Source organism: Centruroides vittatus, unplaced genomic scaffold (assembly GCF_030686945.1).
Source record: "Centruroides vittatus isolate TY-2023 unplaced genomic scaffold, ASM3068694v2 scaffold_1015, whole genome shotgun sequence".
Classification (NCBI taxonomy): domain Eukaryota; kingdom Metazoa; phylum Arthropoda; class Arachnida; order Scorpiones; family Buthidae; genus Centruroides; species Centruroides vittatus.
This window is the reverse complement of record NW_027122666.1, coordinates 84,224-98,616: the sequence shown is the minus strand read 5'-3', so window position 1 is coordinate 98,616 and position 14,393 is coordinate 84,224. Positions and strand designations below refer to the sequence as shown.

At 35.1% G+C, this 14,393-nt stretch overlaps 2 protein-coding genes across 2 annotated transcripts; one reads left to right on the top strand and one right to left on the bottom strand.

Annotated features, from left to right (window-relative positions):
* Window positions 1–1,528: 1,528 nt before the first annotated feature.
* Window positions 1,529–9,002, bottom strand: LOC136986213 (lactosylceramide 4-alpha-galactosyltransferase-like). Its single transcript, XM_067283699.1, has 3 exons — window positions 8,936–9,002; window positions 3,498–3,609; window positions 1,529–2,383 (listed from the first exon to the last, which is right to left on the bottom strand). Exons 2-3 carry the CDS (start codon window positions 3,601–3,603, stop codon window positions 1,551–1,553), a joined length of 939 nt encoding a protein of 312 aa, XP_067139800.1. The 5' UTR covers window positions 3,604–3,609; window positions 8,936–9,002; the 3' UTR covers window positions 1,529–1,550.
* Window positions 9,003–10,289: 1,287 nt separating this feature from the next.
* Window positions 10,290–11,872, top strand: LOC136986259 (uncharacterized). Its single transcript, XM_067283753.1, has 2 exons — window positions 10,290–10,866; window positions 11,007–11,872. The coding sequence occupies exons 1-2, from the start codon at window positions 10,290–10,292 to the stop codon at window positions 11,870–11,872; spliced, it is 1,443 nt and encodes a 480-aa protein (XP_067139854.1).
* The last annotated feature ends 2,521 nt before the right edge of the window (window positions 11,873–14,393 follow it).

The window sequence follows — 14,393 nt, the reverse complement described above, 5'->3', positions numbered from 1 at the left end:
CGTTGTTCTGACATCCTCCCACTTCTTCAAAAGATCTTTAATAGCAGATATCGGCGTTAATCCTCTTTTAAGAAGAAAACATATTTTGCCGAGTTTTTTGGTGTTCTTCATTCCGGAGTTCTTGGCGTTATTCTGTCGTCAGATCAGTTTCAGGTTCCATTATGAGCTCTTCAATGTTCTTTATTTCTCAGATGTGATTTTTGTTACTCCTTTAGCTGCTTGAGTCTTCTTGATTATACTGTATCTTTCTTAGATAAGATTGAACTTCGGCCTACTGTAGACCTGTTCAAGCCATACTGCCCCTCAACATCAAACACCTTCTGCTTACTCTCTACCTTTGCTATTATACTCTTACCTTTCGAAAATAAAAACCGACGCAAAACTTAACGAGTATCCACCCGAATACTATAAAAGAATTGTTTCTGTTAGAAAAATAAAAGGCTGGAATTACAAGGGAGAGTTTCAACGTTCGGAGGAATACTATCCGATCAGTATATACCGGGTTGAGCGTCGATGTCAACGTCTCCGCGCACCGAAAAGTTTCGAATTGTTGCCTGAGGACAAGGGAAGACCAATCGGAATTCATTATTTTACGTCGCTTCTTCTTGTGTTTGTTCTGTGAGGTGTTCATTGTCCGAACATAAAAATCTTTTTCTCGAAAGTGTTTGTTATCCGATTTGTTCGTTAACCGATCACCCACTGTATTGTAATTTTCAATTTTTATTAATGACATTTCAGCATAACTTTATAACACATAACTGTACAAGCATTAATATGTGACATAATGTTTTTGCAATTTCTGATTCATCATTTTATGTATAAAAAGTACAGTAATTATTAATTAAATAGAAAACGAGATTTTATTCGTAAACTCTTGACCTTAATTATTGAAACACATTAAAATAAATTGTAGTTTAATAATAATAATACTGAATTTAATTATTTAAATCGGCCCATCAGTACCCAAGTAGATAGAATTCATGAATATTAGTAGTTGGTCAGGGGTTTTTGTCGCTACAGCAGTCTGGCCACGTGGAGTTTCCCGGGATTTCGTCACGTATTTATATGTAAATAGAGTTTCCTCCCCGGAAACATCTCCCATTGGTAGATTGCCCATATGTCGCGTTGCCTTGTCCCATCGATCTAGTCTAATAATTAAACTCAATATTTAAATATTTCTCGTGTGATGATCGTGGTTATTTCTGAGTAACGCAATAAATATTCTAAATATAAATGTGTGAACGGCATAGTTAATAAATACAGAAATATAGCACTTTAAAGAAAATATCTCCCATTCATTATAGGCTAGAGATAAATTATTAACAAATTAATGTAAGTAAATAATGTTTTTCTTGCATTGATTTTCTTTATATTGCTACACAAAACCATACAACAATAACAATTTTTACACGCTTTTGTTATCGAAAATCGTTCTATCGAAAAATTAGTTAAAATATATTAAAAATTTAAGAAAAAAATATACAATCAAATTGAGGGAATAGAGGCTGAGATTTGTTTGTAAAAAAAAAATAATTCAGTTAATAAAATTATTATATTTCTCCAATTTTAACTGCTTCTGAGTAAACAAGAGGGCAGTTTTTTGTCATTGTTATTTCATATGCACTTCCTGAACCTATATATAAAGTATTTTTGGATGATAATTGATTCCATACATGAATCATATAAGAATTCTTCATTTTACGAAGAGTATCATGAGTCGAAGAATTTAGAAAATAATCTTTCCATTGAAAGTAAGGAAGAGGAAAAGCTGTGGTAGAATTCATTAAAGTAATATCACAGTTGCCTTTTCTTTCGACGTCAGATATGCTGTACCCATTGCAAAACTTCACTAGCTCGTTAGTGATAAGATGAGGGCCAGCACAATTAAAACAATTGGGATTATATATCTTTGCAAATGTTTTCATGCAGTTGTATAATAAAGAATGGTGACGTTTCATCCCTAAAATACCATTTGCTAATGTATTTTCATTTTCTTTCAATATAAAGTTTGTTACTAAAGATAAAGGTTTTAACATCACAATGTCGAGATCAAAGTATATTCCTCCGAATTTCCAGATCAGGGCATACCTAGCTGCATCACTCAAATGATTTATTTTGTATTCACTCTTTTTCCACTTTTTCTGACGATACCATTCACTCAGTGGAGTTTCTGCTAAAAGTTCCTCAAATGTGATCTTTTTAAATTGCACATTGGACAGATTAAAAGTATTTGTAATTAATGCTTGAGTCGTCATTAAAACTGTAATAGAAAACAAAGGATAATGTCTTGAAGTCGATTCTACTGCGCAGGCTTGACGTGTATTTAAATGTGATGCTCCTGAAGTTTCGATAAAAAAAATACTCCGAGCTTCAAGTATTTGATCTGAAACAAAAATTTTCTTGAATCAACATAGAAAAGTTAACTGTGTAAAGTGTAATTGTGTGCTTGGTAAAGTCAAAAATGTGTAAAAATCTTTGCAAAACTTCTATATCCAAAGGTTCCATATTGCTATAATATATGAATAATAATATGGGAGTGCCAAAAAACGTATACACATTTTAAAGAGATGTTACTTATTTATCATTTTTCTAAGTTGAATTGATTTATGGTAGTAACGTGTAATATGCATCCCACTGTACTTCCAAAGAGACGTGGGAGCTTAGCTAGATGAAAATTTGTTACGAGTATAAGACAGAGGTGCGATTGAGTTTCCTCCAGGTTATCCTGACTTAACACTTCTTGACTTCTACTTATTGGAGACTTTAAAAGACGTAATATACCATGCAAAACCGACTACACTGGCGGTACTTCGAGAGGAAAAGAAAACAGCATGCGTAGCGATACAAATGGACACATTGGCCAACATTACTCGAGCAGTAGTTCACCGAATCAGAAGTGTCTGGACGCTGACGGTAACTATTTTGAGCACTTCTTAGGATTGCTGAAGTCTACCTTGACTTGTATTTATCGTTTGTTATTAGTACTGTATATAATGAGTATTACAATTTTAAATCAGTTTTTTTCCATTCTTAAAATGTATATAAATTTTTTGGCATTCTATGCGAATACAAATTACACAATACATCTATGTATACACAAATTCTTCATACACTCATGCAAGGGTGTCGCCAGCCAATGGGCCAGGGGGGCAAGATGATATAAATTGATAGAGGATATGAATTGTATGTAGGTAAAATAAAAACGATTCATAAATTTTAAGAAGCTTAAGAAGATTATTTTAATTAAAACATAATCTTCTTGGGTTTTTCGCGCGGGAATTATAAATCGGGCAATAAATGACTTAGCATTTAAATAATTTTTTTCGCATGCCTAGGGAGGGGCAACTGCCCCTCTGCCCCCCTCTGGCGACGCCCTTGCACTCATGTTTACAGAATTTTGAACATGATAAGAACAGAGGAAACCGTTATAAGATAGACAATTAATGAAAATACGAAATTGGCTATGGACATAATGGTTATGAATTTCTTACACAAACCTACATTATAAAAAGTATTATTACCTGAAGGAAGGAAATATGTCAACAAAACATATAAAAATATAAGCAGCAACAATACGGGTAGTCCAAATTTTAAAATATTCATAGTATGCTGAAAGACATAAAATGTTTCATTATCAATAATATATACATCTTTGTAATCAATTTCTTACATTTTAAAATTTGTTTGCAACTAATATATAAATTACAGTTTATAAAATTGTTTAATTGGCTAAAAGTTGTTAACTGTTTTACAAAAATATTTCATACTCTGTATTTTAAAAAATTTGTTGTATTTGAAATTGTACAGAATGACCCACTATGACTGAACACTTGTTATATGGGATATCTCCAAATAAAATGAAAGAAAATAAGCATATAGCAAGAATGAGAACGATTCTTTGTTTCATGGCAAGCAGTTGACATGCTTTTTATTACATGTTATTGAAATTTGACTGTGCAATCATGATGTCTTGAACAAAGCAAGTGATCAGTTCACAGCGAATCATCTTGTATATGAAAAAGTAGGTAAAGAAAATTGTAAAAAGTTATTTAATTAGCAAAATTTTAATATGAATGCACGTTCAATGATGATTTGAACCTTATATATTGTTTTCTTTTATGGTCTTTTAAGGTAATTGCAGAATGAATATGTTCAATTTTCCTCTGTGTAGCTTGGTGAAATTTAGAACTAGATGAGCCAAAAGTTTTAAAAATTGGCAGGGATGTTTCTATATATGGGGGATTAATGCTATTAAATTTTGGTGGTTAAAGGTTGAGACAGAGTCGGGATCTGGATCATAACGACAATGACCACTCTCGAGTATATCTCGAGAGGGGTTAGATTTATTGAAAATTTTATTAGTTATTGGCATTTACAATTTCCTAAAAAATCTCACCACTACCTTAAAATAAGCCTTTTGTCTTTTTATAATGATTAATGATATAAAAATTATTTTTTAAATAAAATTTCATAACAGATGGCATTACACATGACTCCAGAATAACATTTCGTTTACAAGAACGTAAAAGACTAATTGCAAATTGGGTACAAAATAAAATGTTAGAAGATTGTTTAAAACGAATTATTAAGTTAAGTAAACAATGAATAAGCATCTGAACATTCTAGGATCCTTCAGCCATTTATTATTTTCTTATTTATCAAATTAATAATGGCTTTAAAGTTATAAATCAGTACTTTATATAAGTTGTAAACATTTTACTTGATCTTTATTCCATTCTTCTTTACTATTACGATGTGTATTTTGGGTGGAGATTCTGAAACGTAAATTAAATTCAGATCAGTTACGAAATCTATTTCCACACAATGGCAAAACATAGTTTTCATTCAAATCCTATTAAAAATAAACTTGTCTTTTTTTTTATATACTTCATCGAAATTACAGATGGAACAACATAACAAAATTCCAGAAGACGAGAACATAATATTCGATTTATTTTGAATCCATCGATTATTACATTTTCGAATGTTCCACAAAAATAGTTTATATTTTCATGATTACATGAAAGGAAACAAATAAATACATACAGTAAAATCCATTTAAAAGACCATCCCTCTAAAGTATCATTTTTGCTCGGAACCATTTATTGTTTATAGTAGGAGTGTGGTATACTGAGTGTAAATATATTTTTAAATTTACAGACATAAGTGTGGATACATTTCAAGATAATTTATCTCTACTGAAGTAAAACGTTAAAAAATAGTCATATTCAACAAAAATTACAGATTGCCCGAGAAATTTATCCTCTACAGTTGAAGATCACGTCCCTTTATCAAAGTTCAAACTAGGACTGATCTTGGGGTGCCGTATATTCTCGAGTAGGACTGGCTCGAGGGTATATGGCACCCGAAGACCAGTTTGGTTTTCAGCACCAAATCAATTTTTTTAATTTTTAATTTTTAGCTTTATAAATTTTACAAAACACGCCCTTTAAATACGTCTTTTATGGAGCATTGCTTGTATCACCAACGCTTAAACTCTTTAGTCTTCTTTAATACTACTCAGTGGCGTAGCGTAGTGGGGGCGGCAGGGGCGGCACTTTAAGGGGGCGGCAAAATTTCACAATAAATAATAATAATACCTAAATAAAAGGGCGGCGAAATTTTCCTCCGCCCCGGGCAGCTGACACCCACGCTTCGCCACTGATACTACTACTTTTTATTAGGATGTTGGTGAGCCAAATCCATTGCATTCCTAGGCCGGTGCCTCTTGTATCTATCACTAGCGCCAGTCCTGGTTGAAACCGTATTTTTCGAAAGCCTGTTTGAACTTGACTATCACAAATAATCATTTTCTTTCTTTTCAATCAATCTCGAAACATGTTTTTGTAAGTTAGAAATTTACTTATTAAAAGTTGAATGACTTCTGCTGCTGCTGTAACGGTTTCATTGGTAATGCTTTCCACAGTTCTCAGCTGAAACTCTTGAATATAAAATGGTGTTGCTTTTCCTATAATGTCTCATTCTCGTTGTTTTCTTTATTTTTGATACGCATTACGTTCGTTTTCCCTGAAGTTTCATACAACGCTCGTTTCCTCGAAGTTTCTGCTTTTGAAAGAATAATTGAGCAATTTTCTTCCAGTATTAAATTGTTATAAGGAAACATCGGAAGTTGTATAGATTGCATCCTACGGAATTTCGGGACTTTGAGTATACATTTGAACTCAGGAAACCGAGACGAGTTCTACTTTTGGACCGGAGACCAAACATAAGAAAGTTATGATATTTACGATTTCTTGCCTTTTACAATGCATTCTACCCCATTTTAGAGTTTTCCATCTAGTGGAAAACTCTAAAATGACGTAGAATGCATTGTGATATATTTGAACTCGTCTCGGTCCCCTGAGTTCAGATATATATTCAAAGTCCCGAAATTTTATAGGAACTAATCTATACAACAGCCAAAACATCAATAGCTGTATTAAAATTTTTATGGACAGTTTTCATCTTCGAATATTTTCTTAAGTTTCTTTGGTATTTCAATTTCAAATTTATTAAAATTTATTTTTAATGATAAAAGTATTTGAGTCATTTTTGAATCATAACCGATCAGTACGAACGATTTTCGTATAGGGAAAACCAGAACCAAACTACCTATATTTTTGGCCAGTAAATGGTGCAGTTAGCACAAAAACATCAAAACGCATTTCATTTCTTTTCCCAGCAAGATATTGTAAGTTTACGGCCGCGACTCCACTAGCCGTAAAAGGGCCGTAAAACCCCTCACCGTAAAAGCTTTTAATCACGTGACCATGATATTTTACGCCTGAGCAGGTCGTAAAATATCATGGTCACGTGATTAAAAGCTTTTACGGTGAGGGGTTTTACGGCCCTTTTACGGCTAGTGGAGTCGCGGCCTACTTCTTATTTTTTACGATAAGTCAAACAAGTTAATGTTAAGTGCTTTATGAATTGCTATTTCTTTGATATTGCACTTTGAACAGTTGATTCATATAATTATATTGTAATTCTTCAGTTCTTAACAGAATAACAGCATTTAAACTTGACCTCTGTGTCCGGGCAGGACGGAACCGAGTTACATTCTGTTGAAGAGTGGATCATTCGCTAGAATTGCTTCAAATGGACCATAATTTATTTGATAAAATTAATAGTAATTAAGAAAACATTTTTCTATTTATTCTTTAAATTTTTTCAAGTATTCGATAAGAAATACAATTCATTTTGACAAATATTACATAAAGCGAAACAAACTGCAGAACAACATAATTTTATCATTAGTTATTTTTAAATAATAAAAATAACAGTGTTACGTTCTACCTCGTAAGAGCATGTCTGTTTATATAATACATAATAATTAATGTTTTTTTTATATAGTTTTGTACGAAATAAGATGTCATACTTGCGTGTATGCTTATTTTGACATCATAAGATGTCAAAATAAGCATACACGCAAATGATAAAAAATAAGTTTATTTTTTTATCATTTGCGTGTATGCTTTACTATTTTACAACCTCTTAAAATTTCAATGTTTCGTTATACTCTTATTCCCTCTGTTATTTTCTAACTAAGCTTTTTAGTAATGAAAATTTTCTTTTGTCATTTTTACTAAAACATTCCGTCTTCTTTTAAAACACAATAATCAGCAGCCGATAGTAACCCACTACATGACAGTTTACTTTATCTGTCAATACACAAGTCAAGTTAAAAGTGCTGGATAGTAAATGCGATTCGTTCGGTCTGTTTTCCTTTTTAAGCTAATGGGTATTGTCACAAAAACTGCAACCATTTTTCTCCAAAACAAGTACTAATTTAATGTTTCTTGCTTTTCGGATCACATACTCCGGTACACTGACTTTCTAATGATTTATTACGAAGCAGTATCCAAAATAGCAGGAAACTAGTATTGAAAAGAAAGAATAACACCTTCCTCCACCGATCTATAATCATTTATTCTTTTTCCTGTTTTCTACCCATCCTGGTCTGATGAGAACTATGTTCTTGTACACATTTTCTCATATAAAATTAAATTAATCGTTACAATTAAATACTTAATACTGGTTCAGCTAATATAATATGTGAATCACTTATTTAGATTTATATGATTGTATATTTATTTTTATTTTATAAATCTGATAAAGGAGTAAAGTTTAAATTTATTAAATCAGATAAAATTCCACTGTATATCCCATAAAGTTTGTTGTTATGCGAAGACTGTAAAATCTGTGTATATTATGTATTGTAATTTATCTTATTTAGTGAAATTTAGTAAATTTAGTAATAAAGAGAATAAGAAAGAGAACTGTAAACTTCACGTCAATTAATAATCAAGAATATTTCTAGTAATAACATGAACAATTTAAAGAAAATATTAGTAGGTAATTGATAAGTTATTCTTGTTTCTTCATAAATAATAATTCATACTGTATAAGAGCATGCTGTTATACTTGGATAAAAGAGTATTTATGCTCTTATATCCGAGGATAACATGCTCTTAGACGAGGCAAAATTGGCACCATATTAGATAAAGTACACAACGAATTGAACTGTTTATTTAAAAAAATCTTTTATAGTATTAGAATGTTTTTTATTTTGCCTTATTAATTTAATAATGATTACCACAGATATACCACTGAACAGTTACTGTATCTGAAGCATTTACATTTAATTCACATTGACACATCAGTCTAGAACTTTTGCAAATCAAAAGAGCACGGAAATACAATTTAAGCATAATTAACTAAGCGTAGGCCTATTTTTCTGTAATTTATATTGGTTATTTGAAGAATTTTTAACTTTAAGATCAATGTTACGTTTTTTATCGAAAGATATAACTATTTTTTAACATTAATAGATATTTGTAAACATTGTAAACAGTTCTAATGAAAAAATATATTTAAAAAAATAAAAAAGAAAGTTAAATATAAACAGGGAAATAATCCTTAAGACTATATTTACCAGTCTGGATTAGCATTTAATTCCGTTCGTGAATACTTAATATTTCTTCCAATTTAATCACATTATTATCCGTTGTCAATAGTTACTGATAATGATTAGAGAAATGATCTTTGACTGTGTAGAAACCTACGATTGGTTTAAATTATCACATACCAATTTCTCGAACGTCTGAATGCTTTATCTAGAATACTTTTGTTTAATTTCTTGTTGAAAGCTTATCTACAGCAATAAAAAGTAAAAATAGATCTTTAAATTTGAAATTAAAATATTCGCGCAATATAAAATATAAAAGAAAATGAAATATTTAAAAAAATTATTTGCAGAAAAAATAATGTAAAATAATAATGGAAATAAATTTTTTGAAGTACTTGCAGCGTTTGAAAAGATAACTTGTATAAATATAGGGAAGTTTACCTTTATGATATGAGTCGAAAATCATATGTTAATCAAAAGTTTGTATATTTATGATATATTTCAATTATAAATAAGCGAAAAATCTTTTAATCATTAATTACAAAATGCTGTTAAATTTGAAATAAAACGTATTCAGGTTATCAATGCTAACAGATATAGAACTGATAGTCTTCATTTTAATACAATTAAAGTCATGTCCGTCTGAAGAAAATTTTCCAGGTGGCATGATACTAGCTTACCATAAATGCCAGACTACCGAACATTCCAGATTATCGAGTACGAAGTTAACAATGCTTTTATAAAAATTTTAATCAAATTTAAATAAAAACATGTAAAAATAATGACAGGCAAATTGTTTTTAAAACGAAATTTTAAAATTCGTAAGACAAAGGGTAATTTATGGATAATAAAAGTGCAGCCAGTTGGCGAGGGACAAACCCACGACCAAACTACCAGTATTCAGTGGTTTTGTCGGCTAAGCCACTTGTGAATTAGCTAAGAGTTAAAATTGTGTGTTGCGCATCTATTATGAGATGTTATGAAAAATAACTTTTATGTTATTAATGTGAGACCGCGGATTTTAGCGGGAAAATTTGTGTAAATGAAAGAAAACTTTCATTTTTTTGTTCAAAAATTATTGTAAACAATCACCGATAGAAAAAACTCCTGGCGGAGAAACAGAGCAGAGGTCTCCAGTAACTATCAACAGTTAGGTGGAAAAGTTGACACTTATCTGTCAAGAATTCGCAAGTCATTGTCAACAACCGACCGCTTCCCACACTAACACTAAAAAAGCTCGCGCCACCGGAAACTTAGTGCGCTTTCCTGCTCCAGCGCACTTTCCGGGTTTCGCTGGAGAGGCGCGCTGTCATCGTACCACACTCTCACGCAGGGTGTCCCTCAGGGCAGCGTTTTAGCGCCTTTCCTGTTCACCAGCTACATGGCGGACCTCTGGGAGGGCATCCCTCTGAACGTCAAGGCAATCCTATACGCGGACGACCTCTTTCTTCTCGTAACGAGTACCAGCCCCACTCAGGCCACCATCCGCGCGCAAAGTGCGCTTGACCATTTGACCCACTGGGCGGCCAGATGGAGCATCGCTTTCTCGGCAACAAAAAGCGCTGTCATGGACCTGTCACCCAAACATAACCGCCCTCCAATAGCGCTGACACTGCCTTCGGGAAGAATCCCGCAACGCACCATCATACGAGTCCTGGGCATGCATTTTTCTCATACATTCACGTGGACGGCTCACGAGACTTTCACACGCACAAAACTGACCAGAGCGAGATCTTTCCTCAAATACTTCGCATCCCGCCGTAACGGTGCTCGTACAGCAGAGCTCCTCAGGCTTTTCTTTGCGGTTCTCAGCCCGATGGCCGAGTTTGGAGCACCGCTCCTGGATGGCGCTCCATCCACCACCATCAATCGCATTGAGAAACCCCTCAACGCCGCACTCCGAACGGCACTGGGCGTGCCCAGGACGACCCCTCTCTTATCACTCTACACAGAGACTGGTTATGTGCCGTTACGGCCGAGGCTACACAGAACACTCTCCCATGCGGCGGCTCAAATATCGAGGGGCAGCTTTAGCCCACTACACGACCTCTACCAAAATGCCTCAAGTCTGGACTTTTATCGTTGGCGCCGTCACCAGGAACCTTACGTGTACCGGGTCATTTCCCGTTACCGTCGGGAAGGCCAACTCATGTCACTCATCTATCACCAGCGTTGCGTGCCACCAAGCACTGCCAGCGTCCATCCACACATCAGTCTAGACGACTACCCCACTTCGTCCACCAACCCACCAGTCGTGACGAGCGTCCGTTTCTGGGAGACTGTCGCTGCAAAATGGCCGGGCTGACTCTGCCTAGGCGTGGATGCATCCAAATCCAGTACTCGGACTGCCATTGGCGTAGTTTTCTCGAACACAAACAAAACAGAGGCCTGGTCCCTGCACAATTACTGCAGCGTCTTCGGGGCAGAAGCCCAGGGCATCCTGCGCGCAATCCACATCAGCGCCCCACTGCCAAACCCACTGTCATCTTCTCCGACAGCCGCTCGGTCATCCAGGCTATGGCCAATGTCTCGTTCTCATCACCACCTATCATCATCGATCTCGCGGCTACTGTCAGCGCCCACACGGTGCCCATCGTCATCGGCTGGACACCGGGCCATACCAACATTCCGATCAACGAGGCGGCCGACAAAGCGGCCCGCCGCGACCCGTTCAGTGGCTCCATCTGGAGACCCCTCACGCCACGCGACCTCACCCGGGCCTTGCGGGACACCACCATCGGCACCCTGACGGATTCCTGGTCAGCGGCCTCACCGGGACCACAGCAACAAAAGCCGGGACCACCCGGTCCCGGTCAGCGGCAACAAAGGCCGGGACCACCTTTGCCTGTTCGCCCCCTGGACGTACAGTTGCGCGTCGTCTCGCTACGCGGAGACGCTTTTGGCCCGGCTTTGGACCGAGACGGCCCCGTTACATGCTTTCCTGTACTCACGGCACCTACATGACTCTCCGGGGTGCCCCCATTGTGGTGCAGCGGAAACTACACTACATTACTGGCTTCATTGCCCCAAATACACTACAGCCCGCAAGGACCTCGGCAACACGATGACCCTTAACATGTCTCTGGTGCGCACGCTGACGCCTCTCTACTGGCCACCAGCCTCCATCACTCCTAGTCAGCACGTGGCGGCGCTGGTGCGCTACATTAGCCTCACTGGTCGTTTTGCTTAGCAATTGGCAACGTTGGTCGGAGAAAGAGCCGCAAAGGCTATAATCTCCATATTAAACTGTGAAAGAAGAAGAACTTAGCGCGCTCGCATAAGAAGTTATTATTGTACTTGTGTCCGTCTCCACGCCCAGGAAGGAAGTCCGGCCGGAGAAGACCTACAGCAACTCTTCCACATCGTCGGCGACCGCCATACATCGAATTATATCGTCCAATCTCACACTAAGAGGTATTTTGTTAGGACCTTTGTAAACTCTCTCTCCCGCAACGGCAATAGGCTTAGCTCATAGCCACCTGTTTGTTTAGAACTTGTAGAGCTTTATATCTACTTGCATATAACCGCATAGTATCGTAGAATAGTTTGTAATCGTCTTGTATGTTATTCTAGTTATTCAATAAATGTTTTATTTGTTAACCTGTCTCCTGTTAATCCAAGACGCCTGTCGACTTACCGACGACCTCCCCACTCACTTTTTGCCCTCCTAGCCATCCGAAACGACAAAGAGATCGGGTTTTGCCAACCCGTGCAGTGTAAGTGGTCAGCGAGGATAAACCCCTGACCCTCTGCTTAACTCACATTAACATCTTAAAAGGAAAGTAAGGAATTATTTTCTTTTTTTAAACAACAATTTTCTAATAAAGAATGTATGGACATTCTTTCTTAGAATTAAAATCAAATAAACTGCCTGATAACCGAAGAGATTAAGGCGTCAGCCTACCTCTATCATCAGACATGTGCGCTATGTTAAAGAATTACCGGCGTAACACCCTATAAGCACTAATATTTGAAAAACACTTATTACTTTCTTGACTGTTACATATATATAATAGGAAGTATGGTGATTGGTCAAACAATGACAACAAGATTTTTACAATTTTGAACTCAGGAGACCTTGAAACGTCGAGAAATGAAGAAAAATTTAAGTTTTTTTCTGTTTGGATGGTAGTGTGGAGCACAATTTTGTTTACCTAATTTGAAGTTCAATAACGCCTGAGTTTTTCATCAAACATTTCTGAAATTTTGCAGGGAGATTTGTGTATTAGAGTGATTGGTGATTGGTTTGTGTATCAGAGTGTTTGTGTATTAGAGTGATGGTGTTAAATATTGATGGTTAAAGATTAAAAGATATGGGGGTGGTCGTATGTTGTATCTCGAGTGTGGTCGGACTTAAAATTTTACTTGTTATTAGCATTGACAAATTTTAATAAAACTTATTTCTACCATGAAAATTAAGCTTCTTGCCACTTTGTAATACTTAATTAATAAAAGTTTTTAATGAAATGTCACAAGAGATGGCGCCATCACAATATTAAATTATTTTACTGGGAAAGTTACGAACCTCGTTACTGGAGTTTTTAAAAAAGTAATAAACTGTACAATAAACTGCCAACTACAACAACTACTGCTACTACTCCCATATTAAGTGATATTTCCATTTTCAAAATTGCTCGAGAAGTTTAAAATCAAACTTAATGTTTATGACTAAGTTGTTTTATGATTTTGTTTTTGACTTTCTCTTCATATGTATAGGGGAAGGTGGGGAATGATGAGGACATTAAGGTTTGAAAAGTCATAAGATGGCAACCATTTTAATGAGAACAATAAATTTTTTATTCTCAGCAACTACATTTTGTAATATATAATACCGAATTTAATTTTTGAAAAACGTTTTTAAAAACTGAGAAATTTAATATATTAAAACTATATGTAAATGCACCATCTTGCCCCACCCATGGGGTAAGATGGGGATATTATTTTTATATACGAGAAGGACAAATTAAAATGGTTAAACTGTCGTTTTCTTCAATATTGGCACAATGAAATTGTGTTCATTTATCACAACGGCTGCATTTTTTATTATTTTCCGAATAAATAAATATAAAAGTTTGAACTTTTATTTACTCGTATTTACTTTACCAGACGATATAGTCACTTCGCGCATGCTCAGTTTCGCTATTTTGTAAACAGACGATATTTTTTTGGTGGAAAAAAATGTTTATTTCGATTGTTATCTCACATTTTATTTCTTGTTAAGATAGTATTTAAATTAAAAAATATTTTCATAAATAAAATAAAACGTTAAAACATAAATAATAAAGTAATACGGTATATACTGTATAAATTTATTACAGTTAGATATGATTTAAAAGTGGAATATTTCATTTTCTATGAAAAGATCATTTTTAAAATTATTATTTTATATATTCGAAAAGGTGATATAGAATTATCAATGACAACGAATTTAAAACTGGTTCACTGCACTATATTGCAGTGCCTCTAGCCAGCAGCAGAATTGGTG